The 26,247-nt window shown below is 36.3% G+C and overlaps 1 protein-coding gene across 1 annotated transcript in view; it reads left to right on the plus strand.

Annotated features, from left to right (window-relative positions):
• ZPBP (zona pellucida binding protein) overlaps positions 1 to 25,682 on the plus strand; it is a 135,065-nt gene extending 109,383 nt beyond the window's left edge. Inside the window, exon 8 of the mRNA XM_068973374.1 lies at positions 25,588 to 25,682. Coding sequence (XP_068829475.1) covers positions 25,588 to 25,682 — 95 coding nt within the window. The remainder of the gene's footprint in view (positions 1 to 25,587) is intronic.
• Positions 25,683 to 26,247: the final 565 nt, after the last annotated feature.

Here is a 26,247-nt window from a genome sequence, read left to right on the forward strand (position 1 = left end):
ATCCAACCCAGCGTTTTTTATGATATATTCTATATATAAGTTAAATAAGCAGGATAACAGTATACAGCTTTGACATACTCGTTTCCCAATTCTGAACCAGTCCATTGTTCCATGTCCAGTTCTAACTGTTGCTTCTTGACCTGCACACAGGTTTCTCAAGAGGCAGGTAAGGTGGTCTGGTATTCCCATTTCTTTAAGAATATTCTACAGTACTTACCCATCTAATTATCCTATCCATTAGTCTTCATTCTTGGTGTAGACTCAATTCCATGTACAATTCTCTTCTATGGCCTGAAGGATTTTATTTAACATTTCTTCTGGTGTGAGTTTGCTGCTGATGAATAGTCATTTTTTTTGTTTTCATTTTTGGACAGTTTTGTATACTGGATATTGAACATATTTAAATGTTGACCCTGTCTTCTCACTTGAATTGTTCCAGTTGGAAATCTGTATCATCCTCATTTTGTTCCTCTATGCAACATGTGTGTTTTTTTTTTTTTTGAGAATTCTTTTAAGATTTTCTTTTTATTACACTTTTGAGGAATATAAATATGATGCATTTTGGTGCTGTTTTTTTCATGATTCTTTGTTAGTAGTTTGTTGTTGAGTTTCTTGGATTTGTGGACTAAGTGATCTTCAAATTTGGAAAATTGTATTTATTCAAATAATTTTCCTATTAACTACTTTTTTTCCTTCTGAGATTCCAATTAAACGTGTATTAAACTGACTGATATTTCCCTCATCAATCAAATTAATGGCATCTCTGAAAAGCCTCCAACTAGTATCACACCTAGTTGGGAAAGCCTGTGGGCCCTGACAACTGGAAGAGAAAAGGAATGCCAACTCTCACCACTTTTGGTGAATACTTTTCTGAACATTCTAGGAAGACTGATAAGAAATCAAGAGCATGAAAACTGTAAATAAAGCAGTGAAACTGTCTTTATTCCTATGTGAGAAGAATGGGTATGAAAACAATCCTAAAAATAAAAAATAAACACTTAGAACTATGAGTTTTAGCAAGGTCATGCTAAAGTGATTTAACTAGAACATAGGCGAAGCTTCCTGTGAAGGCCTCGATAATCTATTGTCTTTGCTTTGCTCAGATATATCTATTATCAGAATTTGATATTTTTTACCTCAATTTAGGATTTTATGCTTTCAACCCTATTGTGGCAGTAAACACTAGCAAATAATTGGTTTGCATGATAATCAATGAGTAGTGTCTTAAATAATTTCTGCAACTTGCTTTGTTTGGGCTCAACATTGACATACAATTTAGTATACATGTTGAAATTATGCAGTTTGATGACTTGGACTGTATTCATCCATGAAACTATTACTATGATCAAGAAGAGGATCTCTGCCATAATCCTGAACTTTGCTTATGCCTTTTTGTAATCAGTCCTCTTTGAAAATCCATTCCCAGGCTAACTTTGATATTATGCTCTGTATCACTACATATTTACATACATTTTATAATTTTTAATAAGTGGACAGTATATGATCTTTGTCTGAATTCTTTCACTCAGCATAATGATTTTGAGGTTCATCAGTATTATTGCATATAGTAATAGTTTGCTCCTCTTTATTGCTGAGTAGTTGTCCATTGTATGGATATACCACATTTGTTTATCCATTCACCTGATGATGGACATTTGGGTTGTTTCCAGTTTTAGGCCATTACAAATAATGCTGCTATGAACATTCCTGTACAAGTCTTTGTGTGGACAATACCTATGACTGCGATTGCTGGGTCATACGGTAAGTTTATGTTTAACTTTATTTTTTAAAAAAGCCAAATTATTTTTAAAATGGCTGTAAAATTTTCATGTTCTACCAGCAAAGTTGTGGAGTTCCTGTTGTTCTATTTAATAAATATCTTCCAAAGCATAGAGTAGTCACACTTTTTAATTTTAACCATTCCAATGTGTGTATGTGTAGTGGTATCTCATTGTGGTTTTAATTTTAATTTTCCTTTTAACAAGATATTTTCACGTTTCTATTGGATGTTGGTTTTCTTTTGCACAATGTCTGTTAAAATATCTTTGTAATTTTTAAAGTGGGTTATTTGTCTTACTGAGTTGTTACAGAGTTCTTAGTTTAGTATGGACAAAAGTTATTTTCTGATATATATACTATGAATATATTCTTCCAGACTAAGGCTTGCATTTTTGTTTTCAAAGCAAAAAGTTGAAAAAGTCCCATTTATTAATTTTTTTTTAATTCTGTGGTTCATGTGTTTTTGTGATCTAATAAAACTTTTCCTACCCTAATGTCACAACGATTTTCTACTGTGCCTTTTATTTAGTACTTTTGAGTTGAGCATTTAAGTCTATGCTTGAATTAATATTTAATTAATATTGTTTGGTATGAGGATAAGGGTCAGTATTCATTTTTCACAATACAGATAGCCTATCTTGGTGATCCAGAACCATTTGTGGAAGACTTTTCTTTTCTCATTAAATTTTCCTTGGTGCGTGCTAAGTTGCTTCAGTTGTTTCTGACTTTGTGTGACCCTATGGACTGTAGCCTGCCAGACTCCTCTGTCCATGGAATTCTCCAGGCAAGAATACTGGAGTGGGTTGCCATACCTTCCTCCAGGGGTTTTCCTGACCCAGGGATTGAACCCACGTCTTGGTTCTTTACCACTAGTGCCACCTGGGAAGCTCCTTGGTATTGCTGTCAAAAAGTCAAAAATTCAACTGAATTAATTCTGGTCCACTTATCCTTATATTTATCATTTCACCAATACCATGTGTCTTTATTAATGTAGCTTTATAGTAAGTACTTTATTTAAAAATTTCTTTGCTTATTCTGTGTTTCTGAATTACTATAGCATATAAGAATACAGTTGATTTTTAAATATTAACCTGGATCCAGTGTCTCTGTTTAATTCAAATGATGAGAACTCAATTATTTTCTAGACCCTATATATATATTTTCAAGAATAAATATATCATCTTCAAATAAATTTTATTTTTTTCTGATATTTGTGCCATTTTTTTCCTTTACTTGTTTTATTGCCAAGACTAGCTCTTCCAATACAGTGTTGAGCAAAAACAGGCATTCTTATCCTGTTCCCAATATTAGAGATAACTTTTCTTTTTCATTTTCAGAATGATATTAGCACTAGGACTGTCTTAGATATTGTAGTCCCCTACAATTATTTTCTTTTTTTAAGATGTATTTATTCATTTTTGGCCATACTAGATCTCATTGCTGTGGGCAGGCTTTCTCTAGTTGTAGCAGGCAGGAGCTACTCTTTGTTGCAGTGAACGGGTTTCTCATTGCAGTAGCTTCTCTTGTTGAAGAGCGCAGGCTCTAGGTGTGCGGGCTCAGTAGCTGTGACTCATGGGCTTAGCTGCCTTGTAGCATTTGGGATCTTCCTAGAGCAGGGATTGAACATGCCGCCTGCATTGGCAGGCAGATTCTGAACCACTGTACCACCAGGGAAGCCCAGTCTCCTGCTGTTCTGAAGTCATGATCGTGAGTAGTTAATGAATTTTGTTCCATTCTTTATCTGAATTTTTAAAAAATATATTTTTATTATATTAGTATAGAAATTTACATTGGTTGATTTTCTAATGTTGAACTAACCTTGCATTCCTGAGATAAACTCTACCAATTGTGATCTTTTATTCTTCTGACTTACTGTTTTATTTCATTTGTTAATATTTATACCTTTTTCAACAAGAGTATTCATCTATTTTTTTAATGTCTTTGTCATGTTTATGAAATACAGTTATGTTAGCATCATAAAATGACTTGAGCAATTTTCCCTCCAACTTTATTTTCCAAAAGAGTTTCTTTAAAACTGATACTATTTCATCTTTCAGAATTTGATGGATTACTCAGGAAGGTGATCTGTTTCATTGATCTTTGTGTCAGTGTTTCTACCAAAACTTCTATTGTACTGTAGCTACTGAGTACTAAGATTGGGTAGTGTGATTCTCTTTTCTTCTCTTGCAAAGTTGCCTTAGCTATTCTAGCTCATTTGTTTCTTCTTATAACATTTTCAATTAGTTAAGCTGCCTTTTTTATATTATTTGATTATTTAAAGTATTATAGTTAAAACATTTAATGCCATTTTAGTTGTATTTGATTCATTTAATTTCCTTTTTGACAGTACTGTTTATATGTTTTTGGTAGTCTAAAGACTATACAAATTTAAAATTTCATTGTCTACTTAAGAGTTGATATTACACCAATCCACAAAAATGTAGAAACCTTACAATGCTTAAAATCCCTTATCTGGCAACCATCTCACTGGCATTTATTTTATAATCATATTTATTACTTATTGGTACACTGAAAGGGCTTCCCTTGTGGCTCAGTTGGCAAAGACTCCACCTGCAATGTTGGAGACAATGGGTTGGGAAGATCCCCTGGAGAAGGGAAATGCTACCCATTCCAGTATTCTGGCCTAGAAAATTCCTTGGACTGTATAGTCCATGGGGTGGACACGACTGATTGACTTTCACTTTCACTTTTCACACTGAAAAGTTCTCCAAACCCTATTGTGATTTTTACTTTTAATAATCTTACATACCTTAAATAACTTAAGGAGAAAATAGTCTTTCATATTTATCCAGATGTTTTCCATTGCTGATGGAGGTTTCCTCTTCCAGATGTTATATCTGCCAGATATTATCTTTCACATAGTATCTTTCAGATATTATATCATCTAAAAGAATTTCCTCAAGCAATTCTTGTAGAGCAGGTATGCTGGTGGCAAATTCTCTTACCTTTTCTCTGTCTAAAGATGACACTTCTCTATCTATAGATCTCTGTTCTTCATTTTTTGATGGATATTTTGTTTGAGTATAGCATTTTGGTTTGAAGCTTTTTTTTTTTTTCAGTTCTTAAAACGGTTGTTCCACTGTCTTCTGACCATTGCAGACTCCAATTTAAAATCTACAGTCACTTGAATTGTTGTTTCCTTGTCTATAATTTGTCATTTCTGTCCAACTGCTTTCTGGATTTTTATTATATATTGTCAACCTTTTGAGTGTGATGTTTTTAGACATTAAAAAAAATAATATCTGTTTAGGATTCTATGAGATCCTTGAATCTGTGAATTTGTCTTTCATCAAATTATGTAATATCATTTATATATATAGCTAGATTACTATTTCTCTTTTCTTCTTCAATATTGACAGTGATACCCATATTATGCCTATTGCTACTGTAATACAGGTGCCTGAGGGTTTACTGCTTTTCAGTGTTTTCTCTCTGTTCTTCAGTTTATTTATTTATCTACCTTAGAATAATATTGTCTGATAGTTCAAGCATCTGTTATCTTGAGGTTAGCATTTGTTTATCTTTTCTCTTGTTAATGCTAATGCTAAGTCACTTTAGTCGTGTCCAACTCTGTGTGACCCCATAGGCATCAGCCCACCAGGCTCCTCCGTCCCTGGGATTCTCCAGGCAAGAACACTGGAGTGGGTTGCCATTGCCTTCTCCAATGCAGGAAAGTGAAAAGTGAAAGTGAAGTCGCTCAGTCGTGTCCGACTCTTCGCTACCCCATGGACTGCAGCCTACCAGGCTCCTCCGTCCATGGGATTTTCCAGGCAAGAGTATTGGAGTGGGGTGCCGTTGCCTTCTCTTGTTAATAGGTCACATTTTCTTGGATTTTTGGATGTTGATTTACTTTCTATTATAACATTATAACTAGTGCATGTTATGTTGTGTATCCTCTGAATTCTGTTATAATCATCTGAAAAAGGTTGATGTTTTTGTTTTAGTAGGAAATCTAATTCAAATCCAGTTCAATCCTCAAAGACTTTGTTTTGCTGGTTTGGGGTCTTTTCCCTGATTATATGTTGAGGAGTTGGACAGTGATTTGTGTAGTTTCAGATCTAAGTTTAGTTCTCTAAAGTCTTTGTACGTTGGCTTGGGTCTATGTAGTGTACATGTGCCGCAGGAATTTTGCTGAGTCTTGTACAGGCTCATATACAGAAGTAAGGGAACTCTTTCTTAGCATCAGTTGCCTCTAAGACATCCCTCTCACCCTGTTGTCTCTCTTGGCTTTATTCCTTGATTCCATTGACCAAAAGTGTACCACGTTTTCAGTTGAAGTTTTATCTGCCTGTACAGCAGTGCTTTGCAAATCAGTCAACCTTGGTGGCATGGTTGAGAGAGAAAACTAAAATAAATGAGACACTTATCTTGGTGTGAGTTGCTTCTCTTAATTACCTTTACAAATTCACCTAAAGTCTTTGCTTTATAGAGACCCTCAGGTAGTTATTTTTTAGTTCTAGTTTTAGTCATAACCGTTGGGCTAAAAGGGCACTAGCCCATTCAGCATTTGGCATTAGACCACCACCACAGCCAAACTGTAGCTCCCTGTGGGAAGAGTTGTAATTAAAACGGTTAATTGACAAAGTGCTTTTTGGGTTTTCTGGGTCCATTTTTATAATTTTATGTGCAAGATATTTGTCCATTTTCTTTAAATGGTCAAATCTATTCCACAAACTTACCAGTATTATCTTAATTTACCACTAATGTCATAGAATCTGTAGTGATATTTCTTCCATCATTCCGGTGTACTCATTTATCTTGACTAATTTGTTCCTGGTTTTACAAGCTCTAGTTGGAAATTTATGAATTTTATTAATATCTTCAAAGAGCCAACTTTTAGTTTATTGAATTTTTCATTTGTCTGATTTCTTTCTTATATCTGATCTTACTTTAACATTTAAAAAATATTATTTTGGCTTTCTTTCTCATCTGAAACAATGTGCTCCACTTTCTTTAGTGTAAGATAACAGCATACTACATTGATTTTATATCTTTTTCTTTTTTTATATAAGTATTTAAGGCTATAGGTTTTTTCCTGCCCTTGTTTACCTTCATCCCACTATTTAAGTTCTTCACTTGGTACAAAATGTTTTCTAATTTTCTTTGTAATTTTATTTGTCCCAGGGCTCTTTTTGTAGTATCCTATTTATCTCCCATATAATTGACCATTTCCAGTGTATCTTTGTAGTGTTGATTTCTAACTATTTTTTTTCCTGTTTCAAAAACATGTTGTATATTACTTGGAATTTTTAGTTGTTTTGAGAAGTGTTTTAAGGCTCAGGAAATGGCCCATCTTGATGAATGTTCCCGTGTCCTCTTTAAAAATATTTATTCTGGCATTTAAGGTAGAAGTCAAGTTTTCTTTATCTCTGTTGTTCTGGTTTCCACTTGTTAAACCAATTTGTAAGAGTGAAATGTTGAAACTCAAAGTTGTAATTGTGGATTGGACTATTTCTCTTTTATCAAGTATTTTGAAACTCAGTAATTAAGTAAATAGGCACCTAGGATTGCTATTTTTTTTCTTGATCAGTTGAGTCTCCATCATTATGTACTGTTGCACCTTTTCATTCCTGATGTACTGGTTGCACTGAAGTCCACTGTGTTAGATATTAATAATCACTCCAGCTTTCTGATGTTTGGTGCTTATGTCTTGTGCCAGTTGAGACAGACTGTGTTAACATCTGTTTAACCATTTGACAGAGATGTTGATAACATCTTTTGATATGCAGAAATTTTACTTTTAATGAACTCCAGTTTATCTATTTTTAAAAAATTTTGTTGCCATATCCAAAGGCATGAAGATTTAGCCCTATGTTTTCTTCTAGGAATTTCTAGCTCTTGTAATTAAGTCACAGTTGATATCTGTATGGGGTTAAGCATCCAACTTCATTTTTCTGCTTGTAAAAATACAAATTTCTCAACACCATTTATTGAGGATACTAATTTTCACATTGAATGGGCTTGGCACCCTTATTAAGAATCAGTTGGTAATAAATGAATAGGTTTATTTATATTCCATTGGTCTATAGGTCTGTCTGTTTTGATTACTAGTGCTTTGTAGTATGTTTTGAAATGAGGGTATATGGCTCCTCCAGGTTTGTTGTTTTTCAGAACTGTGTTTTAGCTATTCAGGACCATTTGCAATTTAATATGAATTGAGAATTGGCTTTTTAAAATTTCTTTCTTAAAAAACCCTGGTGGTGTTTTCATAGAGGTTGCATTGAATCACTAGATTGCTTTGTGTACTATTGACATCTTAATATTAAGTCTTTCTACTGTGAACACAGAATGAATTTCCATTTATTTAGGTCTCCTGTTGTTTCTTTCAGTGGTGTGTTGTAGTTTTTAGTATTTCACCTCTTTTTTCCTAGTTTGGTTTTGTTGTTTGATTATTCCCGTTTTTATGTGTTTTCTTGCCTCTTTTTCACCTGTCATAATTTTTCTGTAGGTTCCAAATATAGTGATTTTATCTTATTTGTTGCTAAATAATTTTATATTCCTGTAAAATTTGTCTTCTTTCTTTTCAGATGTAAATAATACATTATCAAAGACAATTTGATCATTTCTTTTCTAATTTTATTAGATGTTCTGGTTCAATATTCAGTCTAAAGCTGTTCATTTTATATGACTCTGCTAAGTGCACTACCCAATGCCTTTTGAATATGAATTTTCCATTCTGGTTGTTGGGAACAGACACTGTTTCTCTTCAGCCTGAGTGAGTGCCAGTTACCCTTTCCTCTAGTGTTATCAAAATTGATAGTCCTTTCAGCAGATTCAGGTCACTTACTCAGACACGTACACTGGCTTCTGTTGTTATATTCAAGCAAGATGTTCTACTCATTTGGAGCTCTCTGTTTCTGAAGTTCTCTCCTTTCTGATTCATGGAAAGAATGCTAACTGCATTTTTCTTCTTGGACTTCCGTTTTTTCTCTTCAGTTCAGGGACTTTGCCTAGCTGCACCTCAGTTTCCTTTGCCATAATTTGGAAACTCACTGAAGGCAATAAGCTACAATTGTTGTTGTTCAGTCACTAAGTTGTGTCTTAACTCTTTGTGACCCCATGGACTGCAGCACACCAGGCTTCCCTGTCCTTCACCATCTCCTGGAACTTGCTCAAACTCATATCTGTTGAGTCAGTGATGCCATCCAGCCATCTTGTCCTCTGTCGTCTGCTTCTCCTCCTGCCTGCAGTCTTTCCCAGCATCAGGGTCTTTTCTAATGAGTCAGATCTTTGTATCAGGTGGTCAAAGCACTGAAGCTTCAACTTCAGCATCAGTCCTTCCAGTAAATATTCAGTGTTGATTTCCTTTAGGATTGACTGATTTGATCTCCTTGCTGCCCAAGGGACTCTTTAAGAGTCTTTTCCAGCACCACAGTTCGAAGGCGTCAACTCTTTGGCGCTCAGCCTTTTTTATTGTCCAGCTCTCACAGCAGTTGTAGAGCTCATGTATTTTGTTTCTTGTCTGTCTCTTCTGATCACTGTCACTTGTGGTTTGATGTCTGGCTTCTTGAAAATCATTTTCCATACATTTCTGTGGTTATTAATATGTTTTGGTTATATCAGGCAAAATGGTAAATAATTCCTTTTTTTTAAACCTTTCAGGGTTTTTTAAAACTAAACTTAAAGAAAACTTCTTTATTTTATATTAGAGTATAGCTGATTGACAATATTGTGATAGTTTCAGGTAGACAACAGAGGGACTCAGCCATATATATACATGTATCCATTTTCCCCCAAACCCCCCTCCCATCCAGGCTGCCACATAATGACAGCTTACTGTGGACAATGACAGCTTCTTGGTCTCCAAAGGTTTAGCTTCAGGAACAGGGACCAGGGACCAGGCTTGATCATTCAAGAGCTTTTTGTGTAGCAGAGTTTTATTAAGTATAAAAAGGGGCAGAGAAAGCTTCTCACATGGACATCAGAATTGGAACTGAGAGTGCCCCCCTTGCTAGTCTGTACTTTTTCAATTGGTTATTACAGTAAATCAAAAGAATGTCTCAAGATTGTAAAGATCTTACCAGACCTATTCCCACAGTTTACATTTTAAGATAATGGGATTAGAACTAACAATAGAAAAAATCTTACCAGACACACTTCCATAATATACATTTTAAGATGACAGGATTAGTCAGAAGGGTCTTAAGGAGAAACACATCCTCAAGCAGGGTACATTGTTGTTATATAATCCTTAGTACAGAGTCTCTGATGAGTTGTTTTGTGTAATCATCAGCTCAGGCCAAAAAAAAGTTTTATGTGACTAAGACTAAGGAATGTAGAAAAAAAAGTTTCTCCTTTTCTCCTTCTTGAGAGAAAGCCCTAGACCCCTTTCTCCTCCTTGGGGACCCTAGACTTCTTATCAACCTACCTAAGAATTAACTCTCAATAACATTGAGCAGCATTCCCTGTTCTGTAAATTACGAACTTGTTCAGTATCCATTTTAGATAATAGCAGTGTGTACATGTCCACCCCAAACTCCCTAACTAACCCTTCACCCCATCTTTCACCCTGGCAACCGTTAAGTTTGTTCTCATAAGTCTGTGCGAGTCTGTTTCTGTTTTGTAAATAAGTTCATTTGTATAGATTGCACATATAAGGGATATCACATGGTATTTCTCCTGAATCTGACTTAACTTCACTCACTATGACAATCTCTAGGTCCATCCATGTTGCTGCAAATGGCATTATTTCATTCTTTTTAATGGTTGAGTAATATCTAGTTGCATATATATACCACATCTTCTTTATCCATTCTTCTGTCGATGAACATTTAGGTTGCTTCCATGTCTTGGCTATTGTGAACAGTGCTGGAGTGAGCATTGAGATGCGTGTATCTTCTTGAGTATTCATTCTCAAGTCTTGATTATATACTAAGAATGAAATTATTCTGGATTATATGGCAAATCTGTGTTTAACTTTTTGAGTACTTGTCAAACTGTTTAGCACAGTGCATGCAAAATTTTGCAGTGCTGCTAATAATATACAAGGGTGTGTTTCCTCAATGCTTGTTACTTTCCTTTAGAAAATTCTAGCTGTCCTTGTGTGTGAAGTAATATCTTAGTACTGACTTAGTAATCTGTGTGTTCCCAAGTGACTAATGATACTGAGCATTTTTTCCTATACTTGGGGGCCATTTGTATATCTTCAAAAAAAAAAAAAGTCTAGGCAAGTCCTCTGTTCATTTTTTAAGTTGGGTTTTTGTCTTTTTATTGTTGAATTCTAAGGACTAGCACATGTATGATTTGCAAATATTTATCTATTCTCAGATTTTTTTTTCACTTTACTGATAATGTCCATTTGTGCATAGAAGTTTTTTCATTAAGTCCAGTTTATCTTTTTCTTATTTATTGCTCATGCTTTTGGTGTCATATCTAAGAAAAACTGTTGTGAAATCCAAAATTGTAAAAAAAGTCTACCACTTTTCTTTTTCTCAAGGAAAAAGATTTGAGGTAATTTTCAGAAAGCATTTTGAGTTAGGGGTCCAGACCTATTCTTTGCGTGTGGTTGTCTAGTTGTCCCAGGGCCTTTCATTAGAAAGGTCAGTTTGGGTGATTTTGTCATCCTTGTTGAAAATCAGTTGCTGTTGATGAACCAGTTTATTTCTAGACTCTCAGTTCTATTCCATTTGTGTGTGTTCTATCATTTTATAGTACTATACTGTTTGATTATTGTAGCTTTGTAAGGAGTTTTGAAATTTGTAAGTGTGAGTACTCTAGCTTTATTCATTTTTTTTAGCACTATGTTATATATTTGAGACCCCCTTGAAATTCCATGTGAATTTGAGGATTGTCATTCCACCTCTTCAAAACAAGTTGGCAGGATTTTGATTCAGAATACACTGGATCTATAGATTGTTTTGGACTATATTGTCATCTTAATAATACTGTCTTCCAGTTCTAGAACATAGGATGTCTTTCCCTCTGTGTAGTTCTCTTATTTCTTACAGTAGTGTTTTATAATATTAATGCACAAGTTTTTCACCTCCTTGGTTAACTTTACATCTGAAATTTTGGGGATTATCATGTAGATAAAATGGTTTTCCTAATAAAGTTTTGGAAATTTTCACTGCTGCTGTATAGTTGTAACTGATTTTTTGTGTGTTGATGTTGTATCCTGTATGCTGAATCCCTTTTTTAGCTCTAGTAATAACGATGTATTCCCAGGTTTCTCTCCCTCTTTCCTACTCCCTCCCTCCCTATCCCCATCCCCTCTCTCTGTCATGTGTATATACACACACACAATCATGTAAGCTACAATTAGATAAATAACTTTTTCTTTTATAATTCAGGTGCCTTTTATTCTTTTTTCTTGCCTAATTGCTCTCTCTAGATCTTTCTGTAGAACATCCTTGCCTTGTTCTTTACCTTAGTGGGAAAACTTTCAATATTTAACTATTAAAGATGCTGCTAGCTTTGCGTTTTTTATAAAGGCCTTTGTTAGATTGAATTTTTTGAATTTATTCCTAGTTTATTGAGTGTTTTATGATAAAAATTTTGGATTTTATCAAATTCTTTATCTGCGTCAATTGGGATGATTATGTAGTCCCCCCCCCTTCTATTTGTATGGTATATTACTTTGATTGATTTTTTATACATTTAACTACCTTTTTGGTTCCTGGGATATATCCCACTTTATTATGGTGAACAGTATTTTCATATAGTGCTGCAGGTTGTTACTAGTATTTTGTTGAGGATGTTTGCATCTGCATTCAAGAGTTATTGCCTTTTCTTTCATTGTCTTAGTAATATCTCTGACTTTGATACCACAGATTGATTCAAAAGTGTTGCTTTCTGTTTTTGAAATAGTTTGAGAAGAATTGGTTTAATTTTTTTTTAACTATTTGGTAGTATTCATCAGTGAAGTCATCTTACCTTGAGATTTTTGTTATTGGATGTTTTCAGTTAAGAACTGAATATCTTTACTTGTTACCATTTTCTTTAGATTTTCTGTTTCTTCTTCAGTTTGTAATGCATGTGTTTCCAGGTATTTTTCATTTTTGTCTAGCTTGTAAAATTTGTTCATACATAATTTTTCTTAGAATTAGCTTATCCTTTTTACTTCTGTAAGTTTGGTAGTGATGTCCTGTGTTTTTTTCTGATTTTAGAAATTTGAATCTTCTTTTTTTTTTTTTTTTAAATCTAGCTAGAAGTTTGTCAGTTCTTTTAGCCTTTACAAAACTTGACTTTTCTTTCCCTTGCTTTTCTCTATTTTTAAAATTCCCTCTGTCATTAATATTCACTTTAATCTTTCCAAAAGGTTTTCTTCCTTCTGCCGCTTTTGATTTAGTTTGCTCCTTTCTTGTCCATTCAGGTATATAGTTGTCTTATAAATTTAGGCTCTTTCTCTTTTGTTTTTACAGTGTAGGCATGTAGCGATGATAAATATTCCTCTGCTTTCACTTAATCTCATATGGTTTGGTGTGTTCTGTTTTCATTCTAATTCTCGATATGTTTTCCAATTTCCCTTTTGATATCTTCTTTATCCTGGTGGCCTTTTAGGAGTGTGTTGTTTAATTTCTACATTTTTGTGAACATTCCACTTTTACTTATGCTACTGATTTCTTCAGTAGCTTCATTCTGTTGTGATTGTAGATGTTTTGTGTGATGCTGTTTCTTTTTAACTTATGAATAATTGTCTTATGTCCTAAAATACTGTCCATCCTAGAAAATAATCCACGTGTACTTGATAAAAATGGGTATTTTGTTTCTGTAAATGAAGTGTTATATATATATATCTATTGAATTTAGTTGATTTATAGAGTTGTCAAATTCTGTTTCTTTTTTAATCCTCTGTCTAGAAACTATCTATTATTGGAAGTGAGGTAATGAAATCTCCAATTATTATTGTAGAGCTATCTATGTCTCCCTTAATCCTGTCAGTGTTTGCGTTATGTATTTTCTACACCGTTTTTGGTATGAAACAGTTTTGATAATTATTGTATCTTCTTGGTGATTTGATCCTTTTCAGTTCAGTTCAGTCGCTCAGTCGTGTCCGACTCTTTGCGACCCCGTGAATTGCATCACGCCAGGCCTCCCTATCCATCACCAACTCCCGGAGTTCACTTAGACTCACGTCCATCGAGTCCGTGATGCCATCCAGCCATCTCATCCTCTGTCGTCCCCTTCTCCTCCTGCCCCCAATCCCTCCCAGCATCAGAGTCTTTTCCAATGAGTCAGCTCTTTGCATGAGGTGGCCAGAGTACTGGAGTTTCAGCTTTAGCATCTTTCCTTCCGAAGAAATCCCAGGGCTGATCTCCTTCAGAATAGACTGGTTGGATCTCCTTGCATTCCAAGGGACTCTCAAGAGTCTTCTCCAACACCACAGTTAAAAAGCATCAATTTTTCGGTGCTCAGCCTTCAGGAATATGTAATTTCCTTATTTTCTTATAACAGTTTTGGACTTAAAAGTCTATTTAGACTGAGTAAGTCCCAGCTTTTTTAAAATTACAATTTCCATAGAATAACTTTTTCTCTTTCACCCTAGTTGCTTCATTTGGTCTAAAGTGAGTCTCTTCCAGAAACTGCATATAGGTGGATGGTGTTTTGTTTATTCATTTTGCCAGTCTCTGTGTGTTCTGATTGTAGAGTTTAATCCATTCACATTAAAAGTAATTACTGACAAGAAAGGACTTGTTTCTGCTATTTTTCTATTTCTTGTATCTTGCTTGTTTTTAAGACTTCTTCCAAAAATTACTTCTGAAAGTTTTTGCTTGATCACTCATTTTTCTTTAGTTGGACTGCCTTTTGGAGCTGCCAGTAGTCGTGCTGATGTTGATCTATTGATATTCTTGAACTTTGATTTCTCTTCTTCATAATGAACAGTTTCTATAAATAAGTCTTTGTGTTTACTGACATATTCTACTTTTGTCTTTATTCTGCTGTTAGGCACATCCAGGTTTGTTTTGTTTTACTTCAGGTATTTTACTTTTGGGATCTAAAATTTTTAATTGTGTTTTGAGTGAAGTGAGTGAAGTGAAAGTTGCTCAGTCATGTCTGACTCTCTGTGACCCCATGGACTATGCAGTCCTTGGAATTCTTTAGGCCAGAATACTGGAACGGGTAGCCTTTCCCTTCTCCAGGGGCTCTTCTCAACCCAGGGATCAAACCCAGGTCTCCTGCATTGCAAGCGGATTCTTTACCAGCTGAGCCACAAGGGAAGCCCAAGAATACTGGGTTGGGTAACCTATCTCTTCTCCAGTGAATCTTCCCAACCCAGGAATTGAACCAGGTTGGTGGTGGTTTAATCACTAAGATGTGACCACCTCTTGCGATCCCATGGACTGTAGCCCGCCAGGCTTCTCTGTCCATCGGATTCTCAAGAATACTAGAGTGGATTGCCATTTCCTTCTCCAGAGGATCTTCCTGACCCAGGAATTGACCCTGGGTCTCCTGCATTGCAGGCAGATACACTTAGGCTCGCTGCTTTAAAGTCTTTATGTGCTAACTACCACATCTCCGTTATTTTGAATGTTTTTATTAGAGTTTTTTCTCTTGACTATGTGTTAATTTTCTGTATCTTTAACAATCTAATGATTTTTATGATATGCTGAACTTTATTGATAGTGCTATGTAGAGTCTTCTGGATTTTTCTTCCTCTAAAGAGTATTGATTTATATTCGAATAATATGCTAAATTCAAAATCTAAACTGCCTCTTTCACCGTGGGCAGCATCTTCTTTGTTCAGCTTTCCAACTCTTTCTGGTTTTGAACTTCTTACAATATCATTGAGTCATGTGAAGGCCACACATCAGCCAGTCATCTGCATGGAGTTCATATGCAGCTTTTAGAACTCTTGTTCTGTTTCTGCCTGTTTCCTTGAATTTCTACCATTACTTACTTATCTCCTGGTGGCCCAGAAGTCTGTCGTCTTATTTTTTGTAGCCAGTCAGACATGATTTTTGCTACGGTTGTCACCGCCCGTGTGCCGTGTGGACTGGCCGGGGCTGCTGCTGACACAGCGCTACAACAGTGTTTTCGCCCAGCACAGCCTCCTTCCCTCAGACGAGCTGCCCAGTGTTTGCCTGCCGCATAAAGTATATTGCCTCTTGCAAACGTTATCACTGGTTCTACAAATTGATTAACTCAATATGGCTAGTACTAGAATGCTTTGCTTCCTTTTTTTTTTAAATCATTGTAAACATTTTCCATAGTACATTTTTTCGTTTAATATTGTATAATCTGTTTATTTTCTTTGTTTCCTCTTATAAAAGTCTTACCAGCATCACAACCAGGAAAAAATTCTCTAGTAATTTTTTATTTCAAATTTTGTTTCTTTACTCTCAGATCCATGAAATAACGGTACATATGTGTGTGTGTGTATGTGTGTCTGTGTATGTGTGTGTGTGTAGATACTTATATGTGTATGTATACTTATATGATGTATATATATACACAAATTTACGTGTATATACACATATATGTTGCTCCCCTGGTGACTCAGATGGTTAAATGTCTATCTACAATGTGGGAGACCCGGGTTTGATCCCTGGGAGAGGAAGATCCCCCGGAGAAGGAAATGGCAATCCACTCCAGTACTATTGCCTGGAAAATCCCATGGGCAGAGGAACCTGGTAGGCTACAGTTCATGGGGTCACAAAGAGTTGGACATGACTGAGCGACTTCACTTTCACACATATATGTACAGTCACATATATATATATATATATATGTCTTTTATAGGATCCTCTTTTTTATTTTACTATTCTATTGTAATTAAATTTCTTGATATGAAGAGAGGGTAAACAGCCTTCCTTTTTTCTTTTAATTGATTTGTCAAGTGACATAAAATCATTGAGGTTTTATTTGTGAGTTCAGTGCAGGTATACATTAATTTGTTTAAAATTTACATTTTTTCCATTAACAGCATAAAGTTGAATTTTTAAAAATTCAGTCTGAGAATCTGTCCAGTGATACGCTAATTTAACTGATTCATGTTATTGAAAATTGTATCTATGAGATTCATTCACACTTTTGTGATTCTAGCACAATTAAATTTTTTTTTCTTTTCTTGGTATACTACTCTATTTTATGAATATATCAAGGGGGATATATCTGTTTTATTGTTGGTTGAAATTTCTTTCTACTCCTCAGTTTTTCTGCTGTGACAAACAGTGGTGTTGTGAGTATTTTTGTTTGTATATCATAGGTCTTTGGTGAATATTGGGTCTTAAGAAATACATGAAAATATGTCAAATTGGATCAATACATCAAATTTAGAAAACACTTTTACAACAAAAGTGTAGGACATATCCTATTGTTCTATATCTGTGGTAATTCTTGGCATGTTGTTGTTCAGTTGCCTACTTGTATGTGACTGTTTGCAACCCCATGACCTCCCTATCCCTCACCATCTCCCAAAGTTTGTCCAAGTTCATGTCCATTGCATCAGTAATGACATCCAGCCATCTAATCCTCTGACGTACCCTTCTCCTTCTGCCCTTAATCTTTCCCAGCATCAGGGACTTTTCCAGAGAGTCAGATGTTTGCGTCAGGTGACCAAAATGCTGGCGCTTCAGCATCAGTCCTTCCAATGAATATTCAGGGTTTATTTCCCTTAAGATTGACTGGTTTAATCTCCTTGCTGTCCAGGGGACTCTCAGGAGTCTTCACCAGCACCACAGTTTAAAGGCATCAGTTCTTTGGTGCTCTGCCTTCTTTATAGTCCAGGTTTCACATCCGTACATGACCACTGGGAAGACCATGGCCTTGACTGTATGGACCTTTGTTGGCAGAGTAATGTCTCTGCTTTTCAACACACTGTCTAGGTTTGTCATTCTTGACATAACCAAACTTTAAATATTGGCAGTCTGATGAGTATGTCATGCATCACATTTTTATGGTAAAATATTTCAAAGATTTAGTATTTTAAGCATATTAAAAGGTACAAATTAGTGGCAGTAAGCATATTCACTTTGTTGTATGTTAATACCTTTCATGTCCAGAACTTTTTCATCTTCCTGAACTGAACTTCTGTGCCTATGTGACACTAACTCCCTATTTCCCCTCCCCTTCAGTGCTGGCAACCACCGTGCTTCTTTCTGTCCCTATAGATACGACTGCTCCAGACACCTATGTGAATGAAATCATACAGCATTTGTCCTTTTGTGATTGGCTTATTTAACTTGGCATCTATATTGTAGGATATGTCAGAATTTCCTTCCTTTTTAAGGCTAAATAATATTCCACTGCGTTTGTGTGTGTGTGTATCACATTCCCACCTCCAACATGTATAGTGTGTGACCATAACACATTTTCATCCCATTCCACAGCACTTTTCATAAGTTCATATTCCCACATTAATACATTTTCATTATCCACATGTGTGCGCCATATTGTCTTTATCCCCTCATCTGTCAGTGGACATTGGGTTACTTCCATCCCTTGGCTGTTGTGGGTAATGCTACACTGATTGAACATGGGTGTGCAAATACCTCTTCAAGAGCCTGCTTCTGGTTCTTTTAGATAAATACTGTGTTAGGTTGGGCTACATAACAGAATTCCAAACTGAATGGATTAAACACCAGAAATTCATTTTTTGCATTTCTGAAGATTGGAATCCCAAGTTTGAGGTATTGGTGATTCGTTTCCGACGCATACTCTTCTGGCTTGCAGGTGGCATAGGAGGCCACTTTCCCATTGTCCTTACATGGTCTTTCCTTGGTTCAAGAAAAAGTTTCGGTTTTTGATGTAGTTCAGTTTATCTGTTTGTCTTTTGTCCTTATGCTTTTGTTATTGTTCATTTGGTAAGTTGTGTCGGACTGTTCACGGCAGCACACAGGCTTCCTTGTCCTTCGTTATCTCCCAGTTTGCTCAAACTCATTGCCATTGAATTGGTGATATCATCCAATGATCTCATCCACTGTCAAACCCTGTATTTTGGTGTCATATAAAAAATAATTGTAAAATCTGAAGTCTTGCCGATTCTTCCTGTTTTCTTCCAAGAATTTTACAGTTTCAGCTCTTTGATCCATTTTGAGTTAATTTTTATATATAGTGTGTAAGGTGAGAGTGCAGCCTCCTTCATTCTCATGTCTCATGTTTTCCCAGCACCATTTGTGGAAAAAACTGTCCTTTCCTCATTGGATGATCTTGGTATCCTTGTTAAAAATTATTTGAGTGTTTATTTCTAAGCTTTCTATTCCCTTTGTCTGTGATTCTGTCTTTATGCCAGTATCAGGTCATTTAAAGTACTGTAGATTTGGAGTATTTAAATCAACAAGTGTGAGATGTTCAACTTTATTCTTTCACAAATTTGCTTAGGCTATTTTGAATCCCTTGAGATTTCAAATGAGTTTTGTGATGGATTTTTCTGTCTCTGAAAACACCACCACTGAGATTTTGATAGAGATTTCATATAATCTATAGGTTTCAGAGACAGATTTCACAGGTAATTTTTAGTAGTACTGACATATTGCTGCTGGTGCTGCTGGTGCTGCTGCTGCTGCTGCATCGCTTCAGTCGTGTCCGACTCTGTGCGACCCCATAGACGGCAGCCTACCAGGCTCCCCCGTCCCTGGGATTCTCCAGGCAAGAACACTGGAGTGGGTTGCCATTTCCTTCTCCAATGCATGAAGTGAAAAGTGAAAGTGAAGTCACTCAGTCGTGTCCGACTCTTCGCGACCCCATGGACTGCAGCCTACCAGACTCCTCTAAGCTAAGCTAGGTCGCTTCAGTAATGTCCGACTCTGTGTGACCCCATAGATGGCAGCCCACTAGGCTCCGCCATCCCTGGGATTCTTCAGGCAAGAACACTAGAGTGGGTTGCCATTTCCTTCTCCAGTACATGAAAGTGAAAAGTGAAAGTGAAGTTGCTCAGTCGTGTCTGACTCTTAGCGACCCCATGGACTACAGCCTACCAGGCTCCTCCACCCATGGGATTTTCCAGGCAAGAGTACTGGAGTGGGGTGCCATATTAATAATAATAACTGACATATTAATAATAAATTTACTAAAGAACATGGGATATCTTTCCATTTATTTGTCTTTGGTTTATTTCTGCAATTTTTGGTAGTTTTCAGTACACAAGAAATTGCCTCCATGGTCAAGTTACAATAGCGTACGTTTTTGATGCTATTGTAAGTAGAACTGCTTTTTTTTTCTTTTCATTTCATTTACAGATTGTCTAGTCTATAGAAACACCACTATTTTTGCATGTCAATTTTTTATCCTGCAACTTTGCTGAATGTTGTATTAGTCAAGATTTTTTAGTGTGGAATCTTTAGGATTTTCTTCATATAAGATCATTTCAGTTCAATCACTCAGTCATGTACAAGCTTTTGTGACCGCATGGACCGTAGCACACCAGGCTTCCCTGTCCTTCATCATCTTCCAGAGTTTGCTGAAGCTCATGTCCATTGAGTCAGGGATGTTATCCAACCATCTCATCCTCTGTCATTTCCTTCTCCACCTACCTTCAATATTTCCCAGCATCAGGGTCTTTTCTGAGGAATCAGTTCTTCACATTAGGTGGCCAAAACATTGGAGTTTCAGCTTCAGCATCAGTCCTTCCATTCAGGACTGATTTCCTTTAGGATTGACTGGTATGATCTCCTTTGCAGTTCAAGGGACTCTCAAGAGTCTTCTCCAACACCACAGTTCAAAAGCATCAATTCTTCAGCTCTCAGCTTTGTTTATAGTCCACCTCTCATATCCATACATGACTACTGGAAAAACCATAGCTTTGACTAGATGGACCTTTGCTGGCGAAGTAATGTCTCTGCTTTTGAATATGCTATCTAGGTTGGTCATAACTTTTCTTCCAAGGAGCAAGCATCTCATGGCTGCAGTCACCATCTGCAGTGATTTTGGAGCCCCCCAAATAAAGTCTGTCACTGTTTCCACTGTTTCCCCATCTATTTGCCATGAAGTGATGGGACCTTAGTTTTCTGAATGTTGAGTTTTAAGCCAACTGTTTCACTCTCCTCTTTCACTTTCATCAAGAGGCTCTTTAGTTCTTCTTCACTTTCTGCCATAAGGGTGGTGTCATCTGCATATCTGAGGTTATTGATATTTCTCCCAGCAATCTTGATTCCAGCTTTTGCATCATCCAGCCCATCATTTCTCATGATGTACTCTGCGTATAAACTATAGAGCCTTGACATACCTCTTTTCCTATTTGGAACCAGTCTGTTGTTCCATGTCCAGTTCTAACTGTTGCTTCCTGACCTGCATACAGATTTCTCAGGAGGCAGGTCAGATGGTCTAGTATTCCCATCTCTTTAAGAATTTTCCAGAGTTTGTTGTGATCCACACAGTCAAAGGCTTTGGCGTAGTCAATAAAGTAGAAGTAGATGTTTTTCTGGAACTTTGTTGCTTTTTGTATGAGCCAATGGATGTTGGCAATTTGGATCATACCTTCTATAAATAGGGATAACATCACTCTTCCTTTACTGCCAGAGTCCAGCTCCAGCAGCCAGGGAATCAGCCTGAAGGGGTGAGTGGTGTCGCCGGACGATGATGTAACCTCTGACTTACAGTACGGAACTACATGTTTATTTCAAGCTTCAGGTTTTCTTTTATACATTGACATAAGCATTAGGTCAGAGGTTTGACATCTTTAGTTTTCCCCACTCAGATTTATTATCTCCAGAAATCATTGTTGTCCTTCAAACAGAGTTCCTGCTTCAGCGATTCTCTCAGAATCAGCTTTACTATCTATTATCTACTTTCTCTTATGTATCCTATACTTTACTTGTGATTACATTGTAACTCATACCACATTCCTCAGTTTATTTCTTATCTTTCTAAATCCCGTTTGCCCCTAGCATCTTAAAATCACTATCTCCTAAAAAGGGCTTCTAGCTATTCTTAATTATTCCTAAACCCTAAACTCAGCAAACTTCTTTTGCCATAAACATTGCCCTCACAAACAGGTCTCAGATAATAATCCATCCCATGGCCTCAAGCTGTGGCATATGTGCTTATCCTGGGACATTCTTTGTAAAGATCCTTGAACAAATGTCAATGATTATTTTATAGATTATTTTCTGGGCACAACTGCAGAAGGCTTTGTGCTTTCTCATGCTTCTCTCAAGCACCTTAACATTCTTTCCAGCCAACTCAACCCAAGAAAGGAAAGAACAAGTCAGAATCACAAGGCCTAACTCCTTCATTCCGGGGCTGTGCCTGCGAGATGAGGAGAGAGGGTTGGGGTTGTGCCTCTATTTTGTCAGTAATGCCTAACGTGGCTCCCGACACTTTACCATTTGAATTTGCTTCCTTTTTCTTGTCCAATTGCTCTGGGAAAGGCTCTCAGTACTGTGTTCAATGGAAGTAGAGATGGTCATCGTCTTTTTCTAATCCTGATGTTGCAAGAAAATGTTAAGCTCCCATCTCAAGGGGTTTCCTAGTCCAACTTCTCACTGAGAGCATGCTCAGTGTCTTATAGTTTGATCTTTATTTGTGTTTCCCAAATTCTTGACTTGTTTGAGCACTATTTTGTGCATCAATAAAATAGCTATCATTGAATATTTGTATATTCTATTTTGGGCCTGTTTTTAGTTTTCTGTCCTTTTCTCATTGATTTATATGAATTATGTATGTTTCCTGAATGATAGTCCTCTGGTGGCTACATCAGTTCAGTTCAGTCGCTCAGTCGTGTCCGACTCTTTGTGACCCCATGAATCGCAGCACGCCAGGCCTCCCTGTCCATCACCAACTCCCGGAGTTCACTCAAACTCACATCCCTTGAGTGGGTGATGCCTTCCAGCCATCTCATCCTCTGTTGTCCCCTTTTCCTCCTGCCCCCAATCCCTACCAGCATCAGAGTCTTTTCCAATGAGTCAACTCTTCACATGAGGTGGCCAGAGTACTGGAGTTTCAGCTTTAGCATCATTCCTTCCAAAGAACACCCGGGGCTGATCTCCTTTAGAATGGACTGGTTGGATCTCCTTGCAGTCCAAGGGACTCTCAAGGGTCTTCTCCAACACCACAGTTCAAAAGCATCAGTTCTTTGGCTCTCAACTTTCTTCACAGTCCAACTCTCACATCCATACATGACTACTGGAAAAACCGTAGGCTTCACTAGACGGACCTTTGTTGGCAGAGTAATGTCTCTGCTTTTCAATATGCTAGGTTGGTCATAACTTTCCTTCCAAGGAGTAAGCATCTTTTAATTTCATGGCTGCAGTCACCATCTGCAGTGTTTTTGGAGCCCCCAAAAATAAAGTCTGACACTGTTTCCACTGTTTCCCCTTCTATTTCCCATGAAGTGATGGGACCAGATTCCATGATCTTCATTTTCTGAATGTTGAGCTTTAAGCTGCAACTATTTCCTAGGTTTCCTGCTTGACTGTTGTTACTTTTGTGATTCTTTTTATTAAGTTTTTAATTTTAATACTAAATGAATCAATTATTTTCTATTATGGCTAGTCACTTTCTTTTTAAAGAAATTAGTCCCCATCTAAAATTCATGAAGATTTTTTTCCTGTATTTCCTTATCATTTCTTTATATGTTGATACTGATCAGTCACCAATGCTTCCTTCTCTTCTTATTGAAATAATCAAAATTTAATTAGGCTACTCTTTTAACTGTAGCTGTGAGATATTCCATTCCCTGAGACTTAAACCTGGAAGATAATTTCACTAATTTTGTACTTAAATTTAATAATATTTTAGCATTTTTCCTCAATTTTGCTTAAGAGAGAACAAAATATTTCAGTATATATCCCAGGAGAGAGTGTTGTTGATAAGGGCCCTGGTCTGGTACTCAGTGTTAAAGAATCTGCCTGCTAATGCAGGAGATACAGGTTCAATCCCTTGGTCGGGAAGACCCTTCAAGAAGGAAATGGCAACCCACTCCAGTATTCTTGCCTGGGAAATCCCATGGACAGGAGGGCCTGGCAGTCAATAGTCCATGGGATCACAAGAGAGTTGGACTTGACTTAGCAACTAAACAATATACATATACAATATTTATAAAAGCTTTTTAAATATAAGAATATTTATTAGAATATCATTATTTATGCTTTGGTTTCAATGGTTTTATGCCAGTTTCCATTCTGTTTGTGACAGTCATGTAAAAATATGTTTGTAAGACTTCATGCAGGCTTTCTGTTCTCCTGGTTTAATGATTTAACATTTTTAATACCTTTGCTCAATCTTTCCATATTTGTACTTAAAGAAATACTAATATATGTCTTTGAGAGGATGTGTACCATGGCCACAACTCCTTTGAGAAACATTATAACATTATAATTTTACCACATGCATTTTTACTTTAAATACTCTTCTTATTACTGCAGCAAATCAATTTAATTTTGTTTACCAATTTTTTTTTCCATCTGGAACATTAATTTTCAAATAAAATATCTATTAAAACTGAGGAACTCTATGAAACCTAGAACAGAGAATACTTTCTCTGAGTGATGGTTAAGATATTCCGCAATTTGAAAAAAATATGTATTTTGAAAGAAATATGAAATTAATATAATATGACCCAGATCCAATCAGTGACATGTATTATTAAATTACAGTGCTAAAAAGAGATCTTCTTTCATGGCCTATGATAACCCATCCTTAGATATGCTCTTATTAACATCTTTGTGATCCCTTGGCTGATGACATATGCAATAGAAAATCAGAGACCCAAGCCCAGTTAGAGGGCTGATGTCTTCCCATGACCTTCATGGCAGTACACACATAGAAGAGGTGGTGGAGATAGCAGCCATGCAGTGCACAGGGTTAAGCATTTACTGAGTGCAATGCTTGTCACAAACTTGGTGTTTTCTTCTCTAAGTCATCTGATTTCAGTCCTCACAAAAACACTCTGACTTGATTGTCATTGTACCTCTTTTAGAAATGTTCAGTTCAGTTGTGTCCAACGTTTTGTGACTCCATGGACTGGAGCCTGCCAGGCCTCCCTGTCCATCACCAATTCCTGGAGTTTACTAAAACTCATGTCCATTGAGTCGGTGATGCCATCCAACCATCTCATCCTCTGACATCCCCTTCTCCTCCTGCCTTCAATCTTTCCCAGCATCAGAGTCTTTTCAAATGAGTCAGTTCTTCGCATCAGTTGGCCAAGAAATGAGGAAGCTAGAACTAAGAGAATTGACTACTTTGCCCACGATCCCAAACTTAGTCAACAACAAAGAATGTATTTAACCTTGGTTTCTTTCTTCCTTTTTTTACTTCCTGTCATGCAGAAGGAGCATTGGTAACATTGATGATAGATCCTTATGTTAGGGACGACCAAACTGAGTTACATTTCAGGCTAAGTAATTTTTCTAAAATTACACTTTTAGCTCCTGATAGAAATAGAATTTGAAACCAGATGATTGTTAAAAATTATCTGCAAGTCCTTCCCATATTTGCGGCTATCTTTATACATCTGGAGCATGCTTACTATGGGCCATCTAGTAGTCACATTCTTCTAGAATTTACAAAATGGCCAATAAGCCTTCTAATGTCAACACTGTGGGGCTCAGTCTTGGCTTAAGCTTACATGAGGCATTTAGAGGAGTCAAACTCATAGAAACAAATTGTGGAATGGTGGCTGCCAGGACCTAGGAAAGGGGGAATAAGGAGGTGTTTAATGGGTGTACAGGTGCAGTTTATCCCAGATGCAAAAGTTCTGGAGATTAGTTGTACAATGATTTGAGTATACTTGACACTACTCAACTGTATACTTAAAAATGGTTAAGATGGCAGATTTTATGTTATGTGCATTTTACCACATTTAAAACCAAAAGGAAAAAAAAAATCTTCTTTGAAAATGTATTCTCCATCTAAAGTTAACTTACGTGGTATTAGGAGACTGTTACTTATTAACTTATTTTTTATTCACAGTAATCTGCAGCCCTGGATCTTATAACTCCCGTGATGGAATTCACTGCCTTCAGTGCAATAGCAGCCTGGTGTTTGGAGCAAAAGCATGTTTATAGGCCCATTTTGAGCTTGTCGATGGTTTGTCAAACACAAAAGTATATTTTTGAAGTATTAATATATAATAAATCACTATTATGCCAAAATTAAATGTATTAGATTTTACCAAAAAAAAAAAGGATGTCATTTTAATTGAAATACTGTATATCCAAATTCTTTATACACAGAACAGCCAATAATCTTTATTCGTTAATGCCAGACCTACATATGACTGCAAAATATTTCTTGGGTCACTGTTTTTAAGATAATTTCAAATATACTATATTGGGTTAGCCCAAAAGGTTTTTATGATTTTTCAAAAATTGCCCATTTTGTCATTATTATATGTTAACTAATCTGAGGCCACCATATTCTTTTACAGTAATTGTAATTTCAGCTTGTTTCAGTCCTTTTCTTTAATTTTATGTGACTTTATTCCTTGCAGTTGGAACTTTCATAGCTCAAAGTCACTTTTTTAAAACTCCCAAGTTTTACTGTTGCAATTTTAAGCTACTTTAGTTTAAGATCTAGACCATACACCACCCCCCACAAACATATTATGGGTTTTTAATACAGGTCGCTGTG

Source organism: Capricornis sumatraensis, chromosome 5, assembly GCF_032405125.1.
Source record: "Capricornis sumatraensis isolate serow.1 chromosome 5, serow.2, whole genome shotgun sequence".
In the NCBI taxonomy this organism is placed as follows: domain Eukaryota; kingdom Metazoa; phylum Chordata; class Mammalia; order Artiodactyla; family Bovidae; genus Capricornis; species Capricornis sumatraensis.